An 11,828-nucleotide genomic window follows, 5' to 3' on the forward strand; every position below is an offset into this window, starting at 1 on the left:
AAATCCAGGAGGGACCCAAAAAAACAAAAAAAGAAAAAAAAAAAGAAAACGGGAACCCGGTCGGCGAGCTGCTGATCCAGCCGCTCATCGTATTCCTCTTTTTCCGTGTCTGATGGACAGTGGGGTGGAGATCAGCTCATCCTAGGGACTTGCAGAAAGACGTGGAAGCTGACTCTCCGTGGTGTGCCGCTCGGCTTTCCTTTCCTCCCCGCGCGCACCGTGGCAGGGAGAGCGATGGTGTTGCAGCGACCGATGCCATGACCCTCCGGCCTCCACTTTAAGAAGAAGAATGTACCATCTAGCAAAGTCACTCTACTTTTATGCTACAAGTAGAGAAGGTGAGTGATTATCTTATGGGGGAGGGGGGGAAAAAATCCCCACCCCCCATGCAGGTCCTCCCGTTCGCCATCCTGACTCGCTCCAGAATACTCCGTCCTCCTCCTCGGCCTGGACAACGCCGGAAAGACCACGCTTCTCAACCAGATAAAGACCCTCTACCTCCCTTCCCCAAACACCGATGACCCCCGCAGATCAGACGTCGGGAGGACCGTCCCCACCGTCGGGCAGAATGTCGCCACCATTCCTCTGCAGGACATGTACTTGAAGATCTGGGACGTCGGCGGCCAGATCTCCATGCGAGGCCTGTGGCAGAGCTACTACACCAGCTGCCACGCCATCATCTTCGTCGTCGACAGCGCTGACGTCGGGGACGACGCGGACGTCTCTCGTCTGGGCTCCTCGAAAGCATCGGATCCTTCCGCCCATGATCCCGAACCCGCTGACGAACAACTGAAACCCATAGACCCCGCGGGCAACTTTGGTCGGCTCAACGAGTGCCGGCAGGTTCTGGAATCCGTTTTGCAGCACTCTGATGCCATCGGCGTACCCATCCTCGTTCTCGCAAACAAGCAGGATAGGGAGGACTGTGTCGAGGTGGTCCGTATCAAAGAGGGATTCGTGCGAAAGGTATTCGAGGGTGAGGAAGGCGGTGGTGTGCGAGACAGCAGAGTTTTGCCCGTCAGCGCTCTCATGGGCGCTGGAGTCCGGGAAGCCGTGGAATGGGTACGCAGCCGCGTGAGGTGGAATAAAGAGACGAGGCCGCCGGTGATGAGATAGTAGTAAATATAAATATACCCAGGCGTTGATTGCTTTTCTTTGTACCAGCCAGCCTCCAGTGGAGCTTCTTTTGTCAGCCCACTGATTTCCTTCAGCAGATAGAGTAATCCTATAGTTGCAAATGGAGGAGATATGCTACTTCAACCTTTGTTGAACATAATATCTCTTTTTTGGTTTTTTTTTTTTTTTTTTTTTTTTTTTTTTATGTATGGCCTCCTGACAGCGTCCTGACATTCCACCCTTCACGCAAAGGCCGGAAATACCAGTGTGCCATGTGTTACTGCAGAGCTCCTCGCCTTCATCAGCCAGTTAATGAGTATATCCGTCTTGAATGCTCTTAAGAGAACGACAGCCTCGCCTCAAGGGGAGCAGAGTCAGGGTTTGGCAGGTGCTACGCTAGCTCTTCAACTATTTTTTTCAGATTGGATCTTCCCACTGGTGCAACTTCCACTGGAGAAGCAGCTCATCTTAAACACAGGCATCGAGTGTAAGAGTGGGATGTCTGGTTGGGCAACGGGAGCCAACCAGTGCACCCGGACTATAGCGGGCAGCTTGTATGTGAATTATTGTACAGAATATTAATGATTATTTGTATGAGAATTCTATATTCGACGTCAACACAGTTGTTTTGCAACACTTGTAAGATTTTTTTTTTTTTGAACAAAAGATGATATGCGTATGAAAGGGGTATCAATGTCCGGAAAGCCGGTTCTAAGATAACATCAGAGAGAAAACGAGGAAGAAATGTATCGTGCGGCGGCTCGAAAATAGGCGCCTCCCACGAACATCCGCAGACTGACCGGGGCGTCTGGGTAGCTCCAGGAGCCTTCGAAACGAACAAGGCTGGTGAGTAGCAGATCAACAGAGTAAGCGTAGCTGGAAGGGTTCTCTTTTCTTCGTCAAGAATCCTGAGAACGCACGCTAGAACTGTTAAAGGGGGCTTGCCCTGTCCGATGTCGCCCATGTTCATGATTAACCTTCTTCGGCCAATCCCGCGCGATATCGATGCTGGTGCGAGGCATCCAAAATTCAAGGAAGACGTAGAGGAGAAAATCAATAACAACACAGAGGCAAAAGAGTTTACCAGCCCAGATACCACACCCATAATATCGTTTTAAACGATCAATGAGTGCGAAACTATGTTCTCGGCCCCGGGCTCCTGTCCAGCTCTCGCCGGGGAGGTAACCGTAAAACTCTTCTTCACTGATTGCACCACATATGCCGTTATAAACACGTTCCGTACGCCGAGCCACATCCGTCCACGAATACATCATCCGGACCTGATCGTGGAATCTGTCGGTACGCACCTTATTCGACCGAAGGGCGGCTATCGCTCTCCCTGTGGCTTGCACGAGGTCGTCTTCCTCAGGTTTGGCAAATGTAGTCATGTGTTGGGGCAGGACCTCCGGGATTCCTCCAACCCGCGTGCATACGACATATAAGCCACAGCTCGCGGCTTCAACTATCACGGTACCAAAAGCCTCAGTCAGGCTGGGGTGAAGGTATATATGGCCTCTAATCATCACATCCCGAACCTCTTCGTGGCGGATAGGCCCCAGCAATTCTACCTTATCCTGGAGTACGTTCCGTTCCAGCATCTGCTCGAGATCAATTGCCTTCGGCCCGCTTCCCGCAATGATAAAGCGCACGTTAGGATGCGCTTCGAGAATTCTTGGAATTGCTGCAATCAAAAGATCCGTTCCTTTATTATAGAAGAGACGGGAAACAACCACGATGGTGATCGTGTCATCGGGACCTAAGAGCCGTGGTGCGGATCTCAGAACCTGTTCTCCTCGATCATCCCGACGGTCGGCATAACGCAACGGCCGGAAGTTTTCAGGCACCAGCGCGTTCGGAATGACCGACACCATCAGTGGGTCTAAAGAGGCCCTAAGCACCGTGTTCTCTTTGCTAGAAACGGATGGTTAGTAGGAGGGTCCGTAGAGCAATGAAGGCTGCTGTACTGGCGTACCAAGTATGGCTAACACATATCACATGGTCAACGTCGCTCAACGTAAACTTTATGAGCTTGTTCGTCAGTATAGAGCCGGCGTCTGCAAATCCATACAGCGAATGGTCTGTGAAAACTGTCCGCAGACCCATGGTTCTTGCATGGAGGATTGCTTCGTGGCAGAAGCTACTCAGGCTTTGGTGGGCATGGACGATCTCTATCCGTTCTCGAATGACGATATTACGGAACATGGGGAAGAAGGAGAATACCGTCGGCATTGTGGACTCTCGGTAGATGACAAAAAAAGGGACATGATAGACCTTCAGGCCGTTCGTTAGGTATCGTACTCCGGTTCGCCCCTTGTATGCATGAGTGACGATAACCACTTTATGTCCCCGATCAATCAATTTCTGCCGGTCCAATGAGTCGAGAGCGTGAAGACTAGGTTAAATTCCAGGCTCACCGTCGAGAGTTGGTATATGTGACTTTCCACTCCGCCTAAATAGGGATATCAGCAAGTCGTTGATCAATAACTTGCAAAAAAAAAAAAATAAAATAAAATAAAATAAAATAAAAATAAAGGCCCGATCCTTACCAGGCTGGGGGAAGAAGAAGTCGCTTATCATCCTACAGGGTCGTCAGAATTCAGCATCAGGCAATTCTCGCATTTCGTCGCACTCACGCAATGTTGTAAGGCATTTTGGTGATGGTTCCACGGAGGCGAGAAAGGTCATGGCCGGCATGGAGATAGCTTGAACTGAGCCGTCCGTCACAGATCCTCTTCTCACACCCCTCTTACGGCCGGAGGCTAAAAGGCGCAGTTAGCTAAGGAGAACCGTGCCAGGCCTCCAGTCGAGCTCCAGCTTTGTCGGCCCGGCGATACCGTTGAAACTCGCGGTTCTTCGAGGGGGTTGTGCGAAGCAACGTATATTGGGTTGGCCAGCCTGGAGCTTTCAACTCAAAATGCAGTCAGTCAGTTACTTAACTGGTTAATTATTGAGTTTGGAAGGGCGGTGTGTCTTTCTGCCTCAACCCAGAGAATTTCCCCGTCCAACCCAAAATCACGACGAGAGAGAGCAAGGTGCTTCTCACGTCTCCAGAGCTGGGTTCCATCCAGACATCCCAAAGATGGCATTCTACGCTCGCTATATACCCCCAACCTCGCTGTCTTCCATCAAATCAGAAGATTTGCTCAAATCCTCGAAGCACAAGGAGGATTCCCGCCATGCTGATGCGGCGCCGCCGGCAATTCGATCGCCGCAGAAGAAATCAAGGGGTCCCAACAATTCCTCTCGCCCGGAACCTTCGATCAACCCGGAAAGCCATTCAAATACGAGCTCTGTCGAGAAAAAGAAGAAGAGTCGTGATGCCAATGGGACGGGGGGCGTACGGCGTGCGAGGTCGCCGATGGAGACCAGTCCCACCTCAGAGGCTTCGAGGGCCGATTCGCCAGGCCAAAGCGAACACAGAGCACAGGGGTCTCATGAGGCGGATGAAGAACCTTCGCCTGCTCTAAGCTCTCCTGAAACCTCTCCCAGCCACACACAGACGAAATCGAAACAGCCGAAAAGGAAACGGATGGCCGACGACGATCTCACGGTGGTGGAAGCCGCACCGCCAGCGAAGCACGCAAAAATCCTCTCCAAGTATGAAAGATACACAGTTCAAGCACCCAAGGCTTCCGCTGCTGAGGAACCGGGGCCTGATCAGGAACCAGTCGATCAACTGGCGGAAGAGATTTCTACACATGGTCTTACACCTTTGCCGCAGCCGGCGCAGGCGCCGGAACACTCCCAGCAGCCTTCCTACGCAACCCTCCCGGAATGGCTAGCGCACCCAGTTGTGGTCTCTCCTGATACTCATCTACCCTTTACAGAGCTTGGACTCCACCCGAAACAAATCTCTACCCTCCAAAGCCAAGGGTATTCTAAGGCGATGCCCGTCCAGTCAGCTGTCCTTCCACTGGCTTTGAAGAGCGAGCATAGGGGAGATATCTGTGTTTCTGCCGCCACAGGATCTGGGAAGACCCTTTCCTACGTCCTTCCTCTTATTTCGACGATTGAACCATCACCCGTCAGTCAATTACGAGGTTTAATCATCGTGCCAACGCGTGAACTTGTGAAGCAAGCCCGAAACACCTGTGAACTTTGCGCTGCAGGCACAGGCTTGCGGATCGGAACTGCTGTGGGGTCTACGGCTTTAAAGGATGAACAGTCAGCGCTGATGGGCCAAGAGCAGGTTTATAATTTTCAAGCTTGGAAGGGAAAATTTAGTTCTGTCATGACTGTCAGCGACTGGACGAATTTTGATCTTCAAGAATATGTAGCTGAAGTCAAGGAGTGCCGTGGCGCTCTGCCTAATCACTTTGCAAAGACTTCGCCAAATATCGATATCCTGGTGTCGACCCCTGGGCGCCTTGTAGATCACATCCGATCCACCAAGGGATTTACCTTGAAGCATCTAAAATGGCTAGTCATAGATGAGGCTGATAAGCTACTAAATGAGAGCTTTCAGGAATGGTCTCAGACTGTGCTTCAGGCGGTAGAATCAAAAGGCAACGATGATGCCCATCCGGTCCCTAAAGATTTATGCAGCTTACCTAAAGAGCAGACCGTTCGGAAGATAATATTAAGCGCCACGATGACAAGAGACATCACGAAGCTGAACTCACTGCGGTTGATAAATCCCAAACTTGTGGAGGTCCGCGCCCTCGACAACAGCAAAGGAATGTTGCCGTCATTGCTAACAGGGCCTCCTAACACCCGGGTTGAAGGCTATCAACTCCCTCCAACGTTAAATGAGATGTTTGTGCCGGTGGGAGACGGATCTGACAAGCCGCTCTACTTGCTTGAGCTGATGGCTTCTCATTTAAACATTGAGGCCCAGGGACCCATACCTGATCTACCTAGGCTTGACAGGCCGTCTGCTACTTCGCCTTCAGGCTCCGAAGAGTCATCAGACGATGATTCTTATCCTGCGCCCTCCACAGTTTCAAATTCTGGCTCTCCCGACAGCCTGCCGGACATTCCCGCTTCATCGCGTTCCGCGTTGATATTCACAAAATCATCAGAGTCTGCGTTGCGATTGGCTCGTCTTCTTGCGCTCCTAAGTCCCTCTTTCGCTGATTGTATTGGGGTTCTAGTTAAATCCAACAAGTCAAGCACAGCCCGAAAGACCTTGGCCGCATACCGGCAAGGCAAAATCCGGGTCGTCGTCGCTACCGATCGTGCTTCCCGAGGGCTTGATCTCCCCGCGTTAGATCATGTTATCAGCTATGATGTACCTACGAGTGTAACCAGCTATATCCACCGCGTGGGTCGGACAGCTCGCGCTGGACGGAGAGGAGTGGCATGGACGCTCGTCGCTCATAACGAAGGGCGATGGTTTTCAAATGAAATCGTCAAGGGTGCGTTGGACAGAGGTTGTCGGTCTGTCAAAAGGATGACCATCAAACCTTCCACTGATAGTGACTTACGAGAACGATACGCGTCTGCCCTCAAGCAGCTTGAGAAGGAAGTTGTTAAAAGGCATAAAAAACACTTGGCCGTCGATGTGTGACAAGGTAGCCTGTCGATATTTGATGGTTTCCTAAGGCTCTGCTCGGTTACACCCCATTAGGAGAAGATTTACTACAAGGTATTAAAGGAATCCTTATGAGAGGTTATATCTAAGAAGTATGGAGTAGGGGTTAAAGGAAATTTAAGGTTCTATTTGGTTGGACAGGGTCTTATGGGGGGTTATAATGAAGAATGACCTCGATCGGTCCTTATTAGGAATAGTATGACGATCGAATTTCTACATTAAACACATACGTACTCCGTAGCCTACTTGAATGATGAAATGCGTGTGCATGGAAAAATACTTTGAAGGCCCTTTTTCTCTAGAGCCCTCCATGTCAGCCGCGAATCATTTTGAGACAGAGACGCCAGTCGACATCCCTAGCATTTTCGTGCCCCGGACAACAAAGAGTTTAACCCAGGACCAGCTCCTCGGAACAAAGATCCACTGCGGCAATTTTTCCCCGCACTCGGACGTGAAGCTCGACTCTGCCTGCATGTCGCCTGCACATATACATTCGCGGTACCACCGGCCCTGAATGTTTACACTAAACATACGCATATAGGAACCATAACTACCCTCTGGGGTTCCCCGTGCCATCTGCTATACATGTCACTAACGTTGTCCCTGGGTGAAGAGAACGTGTACGGAGTAGACAAAAAGAGAATATTGGCTGCTATCAAACACAAGCCCTGCGGGCTGGTCGTAGCCTTAAAGGCGACAGTCCGTCATTTTTACACCCGTAATGAATTCTCAGGAGGTCAAGAAGCCCTGGTTTACAAAAAATGTTGGCAAAGAAGCTATATAACCACCCCAAGCAAGGGCCATGCACGTCGTATTACTGCTCATACAAGGTATTTGAAAACTCGAAATTTCACGCAGAAATCATAAACACGGCACGTTCTAAATACGCAGTGAGGATCGCAATCTGTTTGACCCAGGTAACTGATACAGGAGGGAACAAGGGAAGTGATGATATTAAGTACAGGAAGTGGCTGGGAAAGTGGGGGATGTACTCGGTTTGGGCGCGTGTACGAAGAGGATCCACTGAAGCCCGGTCAATTTAAAGCCAACCAAGTGTTGCATGCATCATTATGCCGGAGGAAGATAGATCGCCTGGCATAGCAGAAGAGATGCGTCGGTGTGAGACCCAAGGTAGAGGGGACATTAAGGTATTCACAATAAAATATTAAGTTCAAAAAAATGCAAATAACATTACAGCTATGCTTCCCATGAGAGAGGTCCATGGAAGTGGCTGAATAGCTGTCGCAACTCCTGGGAATTCTATGGGCGTAGTAGAAGGAGGAATTGGAATCCCATCACTGGGATGACTAGTCATAGCGGTGGTTTGTGTGGGCGTCGTTGTTGGATAAGGAGGTTCCGTGGGGACCGTGGTGCTCATTTCTGGTGTGGTCTCTGATTGAGATGTTGGCCGAGATGACTCAGGCGCTGAAGAACGTGTAGAAACAGAAGAGCTATCAGGTGTATAAGAAGAAGATGAAGAAGGCGAAGAAGAGGAAGATGAAGAGGAAGAAGGCGAAGAAGAGAAAGAGGAAGAGGAAGAAGGCGAAGACGGGGGAGCAGAAGAGGGGGAAGAAGAGGGGGAAGAAGAAGAAGAAGTAGGAGCAGAAGTTGAGGGCTCAGTGGACGAACCGGTGTCTCGGGTGGTACTTGAAGGAAGCTGTGGTTCCGGGCTGACGCTAGATTCGCCTGGATGTTGCTCACAATAATTTAGGAACTGCGCGAATTGAGGTTGGATATCCGGGAATGTGCCACCGCCGGGTTCGGCGAAAAGGTCAATGCAGTCCCTGCACTCGCTTACAAACTGTAGGAAATCGGAGCCGATAAGACAAAGCTCATCACGACTTATCCCGCTTTGGATGGGGAGGGCCACATTACTGCACTCGTCCATGCAGTTAGAAGGTAACTGAATGTCACCTTGGCGCTTGTGTAAGCCGTGTTCGCTGTATTCACTCGTTGTATTATCGAACACAAATACATCGAAATCGAGGCCGAACATTCGAGGATCAAGGTAATAATAACCCGGGGAAACAACATATTTCTCAACTTGTGTTCCAAACACTGGTTCACCCCAATATTGTGGCGGGCGTTCGGGCAGTGGCGGCCCGCATTCCTCCGGACTGCAAAAAAAGTCTGCGCCAGGGAGACCAACTTCGAAGTTACAGTTACCGTCTTCGGGGCCGTGCCTTGGCCTGCAAAGAGTGCCCGGTGGACAACCCCAAATATAATGTGATGGAACTGGCGCAGTTGGAGTAAAAGTTGGGTTCAATGTGCGTGATGGACAGATCGAAATGTAATCCACTGTTCTTGTCACAGTGCGGTCTGTTCCCGGGATTGTTTTTGTGTGAGAGACTGTTTGATAGATTGTAGATACTCTGGGCGGGAGCGTGGTGACTCTAGTCACTGTGCTTGCGGGCAAAGTTGTTGTCACAGTTATTGTTCGCGGTGGAAGCGTAGTTACCCCACCGGGAACTGTCACTGTATCAGGAGGAAGTGTAGTGGTAATGGTGCTTGTGACAGGAGGCAGGGTGACCACCTCAGTTGTTGTCTCGGGGGGAAGAGTAGTAACATCAGTAATGGTCTCTGGGGGAAGAGTGATGGTATCTTGGGGCAAGGTGAGTGTTTCCTCATCTGTCACAGTGACGGGCACAGTGACAGTCTCAGTCTCAATATCTGTAGTGATCTCTGTGACAACCTCTGTGGCGGTTTCTGTCTTGACAATAGTCTTTGTGACAGTCTTCCACCACCAACACCATGGGTCGTGGCAGGGTGGTTCGGGATATTTACTGGGCCAGTGGGTGGGCCATGAGAAAGTTCTTGTGATCAGTCTTGTAGATGTATAGCATTTGGAATGAAGACAGTAAACCTCAAGCTGTATAGAATGTTAGAGCGCTGATAACTTCATTTCTGTTTCTGCCCTGGGGTTTGCATTTGCAACATCTCACCGAGTCACTGTCATCTGCTGGTCGACTTGCATAAACAGCCGAGGATGTTACATCTTCAATCTGCGTTGGCGATGGCAGGTCCGTGGAGGCTGGAAGGGAGCTATTCCTCGTCGAAGGAACCTGGGACCCAGAGCCATGACTCTCGAGGACTGGGGTATACGCTTCGCCTTGCCCGTAAGCTTGAGGGTAGAGCGGCGCGCTCAAAAGGAGGAAGGAACGAAAAAACCTCATAATGCGAGGCAATTGGTGAACCTCACGGTCGCCTGATGGACGCTGGGTGAGTAGATAGCCGTGGCGCCGGCTGAGAGAAAGTTGACACGGCCAGAGCGCAGAAAAGGAAGTGGGAGGCAACAGGCACGAGAGTCAAGAGGTCATGAAGCAAAAGGAACAAAAACAACAGCAAAGGGAAGAACTTGAGAATTTCAAAGGGTGTCTGGGCAGAGTATATGCGGAAATCGAGCTGCGAAGTCAGCGACCAGGATGTGCAGGGAGAACAACCCCCCACTCCCTCCCCGCCTCGAGTTACAGAGAAATCGAGGCTCAATCCGCCTTCCGAGAGAAACCAGGAGCAGGTCTGGTCACTTCCAATTCGGCAATGCCCTGAACGAAAATGGCAAACCGCTAAGGAGGACGGACATGGGACCACATGGCCGGGTAAGTCGCGAGTTGCAAGGGCTCTCTGCCATGCACAGCCGGGAATTTCCCCAACCACCAGAGAGCCGCAGCGAGCTGGTGCTCTCTACGGGATGATGGATGTCGCGTCAGCGGTGTGCCTCAAGGTATCCAAGGCGGGAGGGGGGAGGACCCGCCATGGTCGTACTCGTAACCAGGGAGACCAGCGCAGAGACAAATCATGAGTGCATGCTGGTGCATATCATGCACTCATGGATGGAAAGCTCTGTGGTGCAAGTAATGGGTTTCGTTTGCTTTTTGCACGCTTAATACGAAGATTGTTGGCAATACTCCAGAGACTGTGCATAATAGAAGCCACTAGCAAGGGATACCCTGCTAGGCGCTCTTTGGTGCCAAATGCAAGGACGAGAACATCGCCCAGCCAAACATGTTGATTTGTGAGTCGGCCGCCCAGAACGGCATTGGTTTAAAGGTGGCATGATATGTAATCTTGAACTATTCGTCAAGGACAGAAATATTTCATTTTGGCCGTTAACCGGGTAGGATTTGGGACAGGTCTCATTTGCAGAGAGGCAGGGTCCGCGAACTAGGGAGTGGGACACGCAGTCAGTATGGAATATCTTGAGCGAAGAATGGCTACTTGATGTGGCCGATATTATCAAATGGGGGGTTTTGCAGATTCTGCAGCATTCCGACATGATGGAGATGGATGATGATGTAGAAGCGGTTTGTCGAACGGCCGAACGGAAAATGGACGTTGCTTCTTGTTTTTGCCTGACCCAGCGACGATCCTTAGTCAGCAGGCGCTGATCTCCCGAAACGTCAACCAAGGACGACGCCCGGCCACGACGATCGCTTTCATGCCCGTGTCCACGGCGGGGTCGCGAAGAGCAACAGCTCGGGGTCGCCGGCCCGTCGACTTTGTTCGGATCCTGCGCGATCAGCTCGCTAACGGAAATCGAGCCCTTGGTTACTCGTACAGAGTTACCCCTCACACCCCTCTCAACTGCACCTCCTCCTGTATCCCTGTCCATCATCAACAAGGGCCGGGTGCGCCTCTGTCACTCTGTTCCAGAAACAGATGTAACATTGGCCGCGAAACACAAAGACGTGTTTTCGCATGGCTACTCGACGAGGACAACCGCATCCATCTCCAGTCGATGCCACCCCGGCCATAGAGTGATAAACGGAGAGAAACGAGATTTTCACCAGTTGAGATCTTACACTGCTTTGGAGTAAGGTGCCGACTCTCAATTCCCTTTACCAGCTGACAAGCATAAATGCATCCTCGTACCGGGCATATCCGGCTTCGGTCGCACTGCGCCTGTTGGTCTGGCCAAACAAACCCCAAAAAAAAAAAAAAAAAAAAAAAAAAAAAAAAAAGAGGGAGAGAGAGAGAAGAGTTCTCTGTCGAAAGAGATGAAGAATAAAGACTGTCGATAGTCCACAGCACACACCGATGATTTGGCAACCCAGCATCAAACTGCACCCAGCCGCGGCTGAACCTTAACACAACGAAGTTGCTGCCCCACTGCAAAAGTCATCGCCGCTCATGTTCGACGATGTGACTGCGATGACAGCAAGGCTGCTCAAACTGGATTGAC

General features: G+C 50.9%; 4 protein-coding genes across 4 annotated transcripts; 2 read left to right on the top strand and 2 right to left on the bottom strand.

Annotated features, from left to right (window-relative positions):
- On the top strand, nt 1–1,320 carry ARL3 (ADP-ribosylation factor protein 3). Its single transcript, XM_003071875.2, has 2 exons — nt 1–338; nt 425–1,320. Exons 1-2 carry the CDS (start codon nt 290–292, stop codon nt 1,114–1,116), a joined length of 741 nt encoding a protein of 246 aa, XP_003071921.2. The 5' UTR covers nt 1–289; the 3' UTR covers nt 1,117–1,320.
- Nucleotides 1,321–2,015: 695 nt separating this feature from the next.
- On the bottom strand, nt 2,016–3,972 carry GPI3 (Phosphatidylinositol N-acetylglucosaminyltransferase gpi3 subunit; the record flags this gene model as incomplete). The annotated part of the gene is made up of 5 exons (XM_003071876.2): nt 3,750–3,972; nt 3,663–3,694; nt 3,531–3,565; nt 3,089–3,477; nt 2,016–3,027 (listed from the first exon to the last, which is right to left on the bottom strand). Exons 1-5 carry the CDS (start codon nt 3,764–3,766, stop codon nt 2,016–2,018), a joined length of 1,485 nt encoding a protein of 494 aa, XP_003071922.1. The 5' UTR covers nt 3,767–3,972.
- A 223-nt stretch (nt 3,973–4,195) lies between these two features.
- DBP6 (ATP-dependent RNA helicase dbp6) lies at nt 4,196–6,856 on the top strand (the record flags this gene model as incomplete). Its single annotated transcript, XM_003071877.2, has 1 exon — nt 4,196–6,856. One exon carries the CDS (start codon nt 4,196–4,198, stop codon nt 6,623–6,625), a length of 2,430 nt encoding a protein of 809 aa, XP_003071923.2. The 3' UTR covers nt 6,626–6,856.
- Nucleotides 6,857–7,415: 559 nt separating this feature from the next.
- On the bottom strand, nt 7,416–9,822 carry D8B26_002516 (uncharacterized protein; the record flags this gene model as incomplete). Its single annotated transcript, XM_003071878.2, has 2 exons — nt 7,416–9,518; nt 9,592–9,822. The coding sequence occupies 2 exons, from the start codon at nt 9,820–9,822 to the stop codon at nt 7,821–7,823; spliced, it is 1,929 nt and encodes a 642-aa protein (XP_003071924.2). The 3' UTR covers nt 7,416–7,820.
- Nucleotides 9,823–11,828: the final 2,006 nt, after the last annotated feature.

The sequence above is a fragment of the Coccidioides posadasii genome, chromosome 1 (genome assembly GCF_018416015.2).
Source record: "Coccidioides posadasii str. Silveira chromosome 1, complete sequence".
Taxonomy (NCBI): Eukaryota; Fungi; Ascomycota; class Eurotiomycetes; order Onygenales; family Onygenaceae; genus Coccidioides; species Coccidioides posadasii.